At 34.7% G+C, this 9,883-nt stretch overlaps 2 protein-coding genes across 2 annotated transcripts; one reads left to right on the plus strand and one right to left on the minus strand.

Moving 5' to 3' along the window:
* Positions 1-1,744: 1,744 nt before the first annotated feature.
* Positions 1,745-2,146, plus strand: LOC140038774 (ethylene-responsive transcription factor ERF096-like). The gene has a single exon (XM_072084045.1). The coding sequence runs from the start codon at positions 1,745-1,747 to the stop codon at positions 2,144-2,146; it is 402 nt and encodes a 133-aa protein (XP_071940146.1).
* A 3,938-nt stretch (positions 2,147-6,084) lies between these two features.
* On the minus strand, positions 6,085-6,743 carry LOC113733775 (ethylene-responsive transcription factor ERF098-like). The gene has a single exon (XM_027259953.2). The coding sequence runs from the start codon at positions 6,693-6,695 to the stop codon at positions 6,183-6,185; it is 513 nt and encodes a 170-aa protein (XP_027115754.2). The 5' UTR covers positions 6,696-6,743; the 3' UTR covers positions 6,085-6,182.
* Positions 6,744-9,883: the final 3,140 nt, after the last annotated feature.

Below are 9,883 nucleotides of genomic sequence, written 5' to 3' on the forward strand. Positions count from 1 at the left end.
GTACAGCCATAAACCTTTTTTTTTTTTTTTTTTCTGAATCCATAAACTTGCTTATTCAATAAACGTGAAAAAAACCACTTTTTTTTTTTTTGTTAAAAGAAAAGGCATGATGAAGTTGGGATGTATGGTGGTTATTATCGACTGTCATTTATTTGCCATTGGAGCAAAATAAATCTAGCCAATGGTGGATAAATTTATTGCAGTGTTTAGATCATGATTAAACCTAGGGGCACGTTTATATTTAATCTATGGGGAAAAAAAACTCAGCAATAACCAAGGTGAAATGCATGTAAATGTTGTTGTTCAGATTTGGGTGCATTAATTGTGATTTTTTTTTTTTTTGAGCCAAACGTCTTAATTTCCTTGAAGATTGTTTGATTACCATCTATCATCGAAGAACACTACCGTATTCTATCTATCTCCTAAAAATACAGCATAATAATATATAATAGGTTACATGGCTTTCAGATTGTGACAACAATATTCTCACTTAAGCAGAAAATATAGAAATTATGGCATTATCTTATAATGTTGTAGACAAGTTTCAATTCCCTTTTTTTTTTTTTTTTTTTTTTAAAATACGTACCCTATCTTAATGTGGTGGTGCGTTTGGTATAAACCCTTATCTTGAAATCTTTGTGAACAGGAAGCAGTGGTCGATTAACACCTTTAGATGCTTCAAAATAATACTCATCTCACTTAAAAAGGAAATGTTGGATGAGTATTACAAGAAGTAAAAAAAGGGCGAAAGCACACTAAGAAGTTTCCTTGTGAAAATACTAAATTTCATGTGGGGAAGCAGTGGTCAATTTACTACTTGATCAAGAAATGTTCTAATATCTGCATTCTTTGCATAACTATGTCTACAAAGTTTGATCCAGAATGCAAAATGGATAAAGGATCCAATGCGACTGAGGCTCCGTATAATTTGGTTCAATTATTATACTTTTTACATTATTTGATGCACGACTACACTGCATTATTATACTCGTAAGAAAAAAGTGATATATATATATATATATAAAAAAACAATTAACTTACTTTCAACACAATATTATAATATAACAGTATATCACAAATCTAAATATGCACAACAGCTGCACTAAATTGCACAACTTACAACCTTACTGGCCCCTAATCCAGAAAGTGTTAGCATTATTTTGAAACATCTAAAGGTGTTAATTAATTTAGACTCCCTATTATATCATGCCTGCATGCAATTTTATCTTTTTCATGTTCAAGGGAAAAAGTAAGCAAATGAGTGAAATGACATCACCACCAAGATCCAAAACGTTCTTAAACTTTCACGTGCTTGCATTTTACAAAAGGCTCTCCTGTTTGAACTTTGAAGAACAAAACAAAACGTAACACATCTTTCATAAATCTACTAGTTTGCCAAGATACGAGAAAAGGATAACAATAGTAATAGTAGTAGTAGTAATAATAATAATAATAATAATAATTATGATTTAGACAAACAAATGCAAAAGTGATGGAAGAAGAAGTCCCAAAGCCATCGGGTTGACCCATCCCGATACACTGCATACTTGCAATCCGGTCACCATCGAAGCTTCTCTACCACGTGTGAAGCCAAGAATTTCATTCCTTGGATCATCCAGCTGGCAAATTCCTCACCCTTCCTTCTTGCCAAACTCAGCACTTTTTTCAAAAATTTCCCTCCTGTATATATAGGTAAACCCCACGATTCCACCAGCAGCGGGTCACTTTGCAATCAAGAAATATTATGGAAGGTCCAGGTGACCGAGGAAGGGCCAGAGATGAAGGAGGAGAGCCCAAGTATCGGGGCGTCAGGAAGCGTCCGTGGGGGAAATATGCGGCAGAAATCCGGGATTCTGCGAATCATGGAGCCCGGGTTTGGCTTGGAACATTCAACACCGCGGTGGAGGCGGCTAAAGCGTACGACAGGGCTGCTTATGCAATGAGGGGACATTTGGCTATTCTCAACTTTCCTGAGGATTATAATTTGCCCAGCAGCTCATCCCATTTTGCTTCTGCCTCCTCATCGTCTACTGCTGCTTCTACTTCTTCATCAGCAAGGGAGGGAGTTATTGAAATCCCGTATTATGATGATAAGCTGTTGGAGGAGCTGCTTGGTGCTGAGGAAAAAAGCGGAAGACAAGATTGAAGTTCGTTGCTACTTTCTACTTCATTTCTCTCACCTTTTCTTGCACTGTTCTGTTGTTTTTGCTTTATATTTTTAGCACAACAAACAGCTTTTTTTTTTTGGGTTTTTTTTGGTTGGCTAGAGGAATGAATTTCTCCTGTTGTATCTAGTTGATAGTTGCACCCATGGATGCTTTTTCAGAAAGCTCTTGGTAAATGCCAAGAGTCCTTATTATGTATGAATAAATGATTGTAGATGAAATGCAAGGTACAAAGAAAAAGAAAAGAAATTAACTGTCTGAGATTGCACATATGTGGTTTCTGCAATATTTGTTTGAATTGCTGGTAGAAGTAAAATTTGGCCAAAAAGCAAAAGAAAAGAAAAAGATGAAGCAAAAAGTTTTACAACTAAAGAACTAAAATGTGTGCTATTTGTCCTTCTGTTCGGAAGATATGCTAATATGCCTGTGACTATCAATTTTTCAGTCATTTAACTGAAGGAAGGAAATCAAGTGGCCAAAGCTTCAGGTGCAGGATGTACTATTTCGGTGCAAATTAACTCGAGGCGATGAAGTGGATAAAGCTTCTAGGCAGTGCTATTTTGGTGCTTTGGTGGTTTTAGTGGTTGAATTGTGTTGACTTCCAGCTATATTTGTTTTACTCTTTGATGTGGAGATATCAGGTACTTCAGTTGACCCATTTTTTTCCTTTTTGAGTGACATATGAGATAATGCTCGCGCAATTTTTGTGCAAGATGTTGGATTTATGCTTGTCTGCTTTTTAGGGAAAAAAAAATCCATGCTTCTATGAAGATAGATGGTAGTTACTAGTGGAGATTGAAACCTGAATGACATTTTGCAATATGCACTGCCCAGCAAGGCCATGGTAATTTCATGTGTATCTTTTTCCACTTTATTAGATGTCTCTATTGGAATTTTATGTATGAGCATTACTTTTATGTGCTTTTATGCATTGTAATACAGCCTTTATGAACTTTAGCATCTCTAAGTAGTAAAACTTTACAATGATGACCTATTTTGTGAGACAAATAGTTTTACGCAAAACTGAAAAAGTGTACGTGTTTCCTTATCCTTGATCAGGTTTAATCAATTCTAGACACCCCGTCAATCTTTATAGGTTCATCTTGTCCCAAAATTAATGTTTTCCTCTTTGCCTAAATATCCCGCAACGTGAAATAAGCTGGATATGCATTTGATTAGGTTTAAGTATGTAAGAGTGAGTTGAATATTGCTAAAAAGATTGTTGAAGTAAATCATTTTGTAAGTTGTAATTATGACTTGGGGCTAACAAGCGGACTTGGAAATCCATCCTATTGAAATTATTTAAAACTGAAAAGGAAAATCAAATATATAGAACTCATTTACTACCCCAAAGTGGAATTTTTAAATCCTTCGTTTTGTTTTAGTACAAGGACTTAAAAATAAATTAGATGAAAAATATATAATCGAAATCACTTTGCGGGTACGAATTTCAAAGGACTTGTGACTTTGTAAAGATGTGGGGTTCTTTTTTTTTCCTCTTGTAGAGAATGGGTGAAATTTAAAAACGGAAAGAGACAGTGAAATTTGAACTCAAAACGTTTTAAGTTCTGAAATTTCAGTCTTAGCTATTAGCTCAATGCCTCATCGGCGAAGATATAGGATTCTTAAACATTTCGTACCTCAAATTAAGCTTCTGTGTGTAAAATCAATACCTGTATTTCGATTTCTATCACTTGGAGTGGGATAGTAGTTAAATCTTAATTCTTAGACGACCATTATATATGTACTTGATTCTAAATTTCGTCATATTAAATGTTCACATTCCTATTGGTGTAAACTAAGATCAATATGTAGTACTATTAATGTGCTACTGAGGTGGGTAATTTTTCTGAAGTCACAGTTCAGGATTAAGGGTTCGGTGGCAGACGGGCACATGACCATTCTCGACTCTTCTCATATCCCACCACAAAATTTGCATAACTAATGTTTTCCAATCTTATAATTTTTCCCCTTATAAATTAGGCATAGGTTGTCTGCAAAAATAATGCTTGACAGGATTTCTGAGCAGTGGTGTGAAGCCAAAGATTAAACACACGAGAAGTTTTTTATTTTTTATTTTTGGGTTTGAAGCAACGATCTTAAAAATTTTATCATTTATTTTCTTTGGTGCTAGAATTTCACACTAGAGAATCATGAGCCAAATAGTTTGGTGGATTTAAAGTCAAAGTAGTCAAATTTGAGGTCAATTTCATTCTAGTTGCATTTTGGTCAAATCTCTATTGCGGGCAAAACCTTAGATTCTAAAGTTGGTATGACGTCAGGATGGAATCAAATTTGAGGTACTTACATTTGTCCTCCTAAATTTGAGCCACAGTGATGTTTAAGGACAAAATCCCTTTCCCAAATTAAATCTAAGAGATTCTACGGTCTATGCTATACTGCAGAATCAATTCCTAGCCCACCAGTTTAATATAGCCACACGTAAAAACAGTTCTCACCATTCACTCATACAATAAGGTCATTTCTTAATGTTGGAACACTAGTACACAAAAAGCTTCGAATGGCATCAACACTGGTGCTAAGGTTCTTTTTCATGTTGCAAGTAAATAAGCTTCTTCCTTTTCAATGAAAACTCAAGTTGTGGGTCTGCTCATAAACCATATAGTGTATTTTAGAGCCACATGATCATAATGATAGTGATATTATATGACATATTCTAAATATACTGCATGATTTTGCAAGTATCAAGTCGGTCCCAAAGATTTTATGAGTTGCCAATAGAGATGTTTGTAACCTTTGGCACCTTCTTTTTCAGTGGCTCGCTTATTGCAATATTTTTATACCAAACAGATAAGTGAATCGGATGAACTTTTGGTTATCGTATAACCGATTCAAATTCAATTCAAGGATTTTAATTTTTTTTAAATATTAAATAACTAGCATAGTGTTGAAATATAAAGAAAGAAAAGAAAAAATTTAGTGTTTTATCGGTTTTGACATACTGTTATTGACTGGATTTGATCGATTTAATTGTTGTTTCCGAATTTACTAGTGACCAGGATCAGTGCTACGGCTGATTTACAGTTCATTCAATTGGATCGACAAATCTAATCCAGTTATTATTCGGTTGAACCGGCTAATCTGATCGAGTTTTAAACCAGTGGCTTGGAGTACATACGGCAGGCATCTCAGATGGGTTCCCTTTTGCATAGTTAGGCAATCTAATCTGGAAAGATGGTCCAGAATATAAATCTAAGATTAGATTATTTTCTTCTCTGAATGGATTACTCATCTTAAGTCGATTATGTGGATCGAATTAGTCTCGTAGAGATATGGCTGATCAATGATCCCTAGAACAATTCCTATTAGTATTGCTTCAAGTCAAACCCTCTTTTACCATTTGCAAAGTGTAATCGCATCCATGGATGATCTTAACCTTTATTCTTCTTGGATTTTTTCATTAATCCTATCGAACATTAACTATCACCGGCCGAAAAGCAATTGGCCTAAAAGTGATTCTCCCTTTCGATTAAGCAGTCTGCCTTTGCCAGATTTAGTTCGCTGAATCTAATTAGCCAAAACTAATGTCCCAATTATCCAATTATCTTTCCTCCTCGTTTATAATTAGTGAACTGAATTTTTTTTCTTTAATTTTTACATTTTATACACACACACACACGCACACTTTTGTTTCTTGCAGAATCAAAAAATTTCTATTCTTTTTAACCTTTTGGCCATTTTCATTCAGACGAAGCAATGAAGTACGTTTGCCCAGAAGAATTCAGTTTTTCCAGAATCACAAAATGTACCAATTAAGGAAATATGATAGTACTAAGGTTAACTCAAGGGTTTCACCTGGCCATGCCTTATTACGAAGGGAGAAATTAACAAAAGCATTTCTCCCCTATTATTCCCTGAAACCTATAGTTGATTACCAAAATAAGCTGGTAAAAAATTCGAAAACATGATGAAGGTTTCTAAAAAACCCAAAATAAAAAAAGGTAATTGAGAAAACAAGAGGTAAGCTACTGCTTATGTCATCACTCCACAGTTTCATCATTTTCCGTTCTTTTTCTTTTCTTCAAATTCAAGAAGCTCCTCCAACAAACTGTCATCCAAATATTCAATCTCAATAACTTGTTTCTGTTGTCCTGTTGATGATGATGAGGAACTTCCCCTCTGATCAAAACCCTGAATAGCACCAGAACTCGAAGATGATGCTGATGATCTTGAAAAAAATGAGGAAGAAAAAGCTGAAGACGACGAAGAAGAAAATGGCTGATAATGAGGTGGGCTGGGAAGCTGAGAATAATACTCATTCGGAAAATTTAAGATAGCCAGATGACCCCTCAAGTTAAATGCAGCTTTATCATAAGCCCTTGCCGCTTCTTCTGCTGTCTCAAATGTCCCCAGCCATAGCCTTGCACCTTGCCTAGTTGGATCACGTATCTCCGCCGCATACTTCCCCCACGGCCGCCTTCGGACACCCCGATATCGGACGTCCTCTTTCTCTTTCTCTTCCTTCCCTTGCATGCCCTTACCCCTAGAAGAAGAAGAACTCCCGTCCATAGTAGTATTACTACTGATGTTTTCAACTTCTCTTAAGCTTCTTCTTTGGTTTCAATTTTCTGAGGCAAAGTCCAGAAACTTTGTTGGTCAGAAATATAAAGGCTGCTATGACCAATGTCAATCTATATATGGGTCCTATGACGGTGGCAAAAAGTTGTCATTGGACGGGATTTTCACCCCCGTGGGGGAGGGGGGGGTGGGGTTGGTGCTCAATTATATTATTTGATGTAGTATTTGCTAATAATTTATAGGTTGCACAGAAGTTTCAGAAATGATTGTAACAAAATTCGGTTTGTCCGACCAAATCTAGTATCATGATATTCAAAGGGATGATTCAATTTCTGTTTTACTCCAAAGCATCACATCTAAATAGTTCATGGCCTACGAATTGGTCATTATTGATGCCAAAGTTATACTCTGTCTGGTCTGGTATGCATATGGACTTTCGAATAGTTTGAATTGGTATCTTTGAGTTGGATATATGGACGAATAAGCTTACAGGATCATTTTCCCAAAAAAAAAAAAAAAAAAAAAGCTTACAGGATCTAATACTACTTTGTATGAGTTGATTTCTTGCCCATACCATAGGCCATAGCCATCGAAAAGCAGACAAAAGAGACCGCGTTCTACTGCGTCAGTACTTCCGATGGTTTTTGGCCTATTTGGATTTTACTAATAGCTGGCTTTCATGTTCGATGATGTTATGACTGAGGTGCAATTATTATATCAGCCTTTGACTTTTCTAACACTTTGGGTTAATTATACTAGAAGACCCCCGTGGCCCCGTGTCCTTTAGGATTTGCTAATATTTATTTCTGGTCTACACATTGATTAGTTTTTGGTAAAATTTAAATAGAAAAGTAACATTGAAAGTTCCCAAAGTTAAGAAGATTGTTTTTTTTTTTTTGAACTCCTAATATTAAATTTCGTTTCCATTGCATGCTCAAATGTCAAGTTGGTTTTCTAATAGTTCTTGATCCAAGACTCTAGCGGATTCATTTGCAGCGTGTTTAACATGAGGTAGATGATTTTTTTTGGAGTTTAAGAAATGAGAAGAGAAAAGGAAAATTAGAATTCACGACCTCTAAGTCATGAGACTCAGAGTACTTTTATCTGTGTGTTTACTCTTGAATTCATTCTCTCTCGAAAATACTATATGTATGTTTGCTCAAATGTTTGAAAATCGATGGATGCCAAAGAGATTTCATTAAAAAAAAAGAAAGAAAGAAAAAAGGCATAAGCCGTTAGGATGAGAGGCATTTTTATATATCCTAAAAGTGATATTTCACCCCTTTTCGGGTAGATTGGACATGAACGAGTTTTAAAATGTTAAAATCTTCAAGATCGAGTTTGACGGGTTGATTACCACTTACAACAGAAAAAACACAGATTGATGATGACGAACTTTTGTTAGACACAATTCTTAACAAAGTTAATTTTCAATTGTAAAATTTGGTGTGAACCAAGATCAATTGAAAATTATTATTAAAATTTTGTTTGCCCACGAAGAAATGGAAGACATGCATGGGGACTATCTTCTCTGAGACCCAATCAGCACACAGAGATGAGAGTTGCAAATAGGTCATTCCCATCATGATGTTACCAGGAATTCACACTTCTAAACATTATAGTACTAAGCAATCCTTCCCATAATATTTTAATGACAACGTTGTTGGGTATTTCAATAAACATGATATATGTGATGACAGCATCATTGGTTCACTAATGACCCACCACAAGAAGAATTACCTCAGGGACAAGCTAATTAACGTGTGCTTGGAATTGTGATTCCCATTTTATACATATATTAGTATGTCCTTTACAATCAAAAAGAAATACAAGGAATTGTTAAAGAAAGAAGAACAAAGAAGTTGTGATGTGACCTGGTATTGTTAATTTCCTATCCGCAGTGGGAATTCTGGCGGATTAACATGCAAACTGAAACAATGGGACTGGCCTTAGACATTTAAGATGACTACCTTGAGCAAATATGCAGTAGTCATAGTTTTTTTGATAAGTAACAAAAAAGCCCTTTGTGGTAAATCTAATATACAGAAAAATCTCTCGTAGTTTAAAATATACAATACGATACCTCATACTTTGAATTAAATTGTAAATGTAACGAAATCTGTTAAAATTAACGAAAATGACTTATTAGAACCTAAAAAAAAAATTTATACCTAATTTTTAACAAATATACCTATTTTACCCTTTAAACCCCAGTACTCTTGCTCTAGAGAATGAAACAAATGATTTTGTTGAACTGTCTTTGGCTTAATTATATCAGGAGTATTGTGAGAACCATGCTGACCATCTAAGGAATGGATTTTTGTTTGAAATACAGCATTTTAGGAAATGATTCCATATCCATTTCATCCCTGCTAAGTTTAATGGATTACATCACTTTTACAATTTAATTTAATACATGAGGTATCATTTTGTACGTTTTGAAACTACGAGAGACTTTTTTGTATATTCGATTTATCACAGAGGACTTTTTTGTTTTTTATCCTATTTTTTTTTTCTTTCATCTCTCCTCACACCCTTCTTATTTGCAACTGTTAGTTATAACATTCGAATCTTGAACCTGATAAGTAGGAGGATTCTAAGAGCCACAGTTAAAGTAATTGAAACATTTCCATTACTCACCAATTCTTCTAATAATAACAGTTAACTATAAAGGACTCCTTTCTAAAATTACTCATTTCTTACTTGTCCTCACTGTCTAATTGGATCAAGTTCCTGTTTAAGCCCTTGTATGCTTAAATTCGGAATAACATTTCGGCTCTACATCCCTCAAGTTCAATTTGAAACAGAGTACTTTATCAAAAATTAGAAAGGACCCTACAATTGTTAGTCATAACTCATAACTGTCCTTTACAATACATATATCAACATAACAAATTTATACATAATACAATAGATGTATACAGTAAAAAAACATTTTATGAGATTCAATTTCTGGAAACATGTAAGAACTTATTATTTAGCACAGCAATGGCTCATCTCACGATGAATACTTTAACAGTACTATCCTCCTATTATTTAGCTATAAAATGGACTAAGAATAGAGTTTGGATTCTAAACTAAACCTTCTCGAAACGGCTATAAGTCTTTTTTACTACAGGTATTGATGCATTATATTTGTCATTCTAAACCTTTGGCGCACATAAAGAAAGAATATCAGA

Source organism: Coffea arabica, chromosome 3e, assembly GCF_036785885.1.
Source record: "Coffea arabica cultivar ET-39 chromosome 3e, Coffea Arabica ET-39 HiFi, whole genome shotgun sequence".
Classification (NCBI taxonomy): domain Eukaryota; kingdom Viridiplantae; phylum Streptophyta; class Magnoliopsida; order Gentianales; family Rubiaceae; genus Coffea; species Coffea arabica.

What these genes read in the sequence shown, in the direction of transcription:
- LOC140038774 (XM_072084045.1), top strand. Translation starts at nt 1,745, where the DNA reads ATGGAAGGTCCAGGTGACCGAGGAAGGGCCAGAGATGAAGGAGGAGAG.
- LOC113733775 (XM_027259953.2), bottom strand. Translation starts at nt 6,695, where the DNA reads ATGGACGGGAGTTCTTCTTCTTCTAGGGGTAAGGGCATGCAAGGGAAG.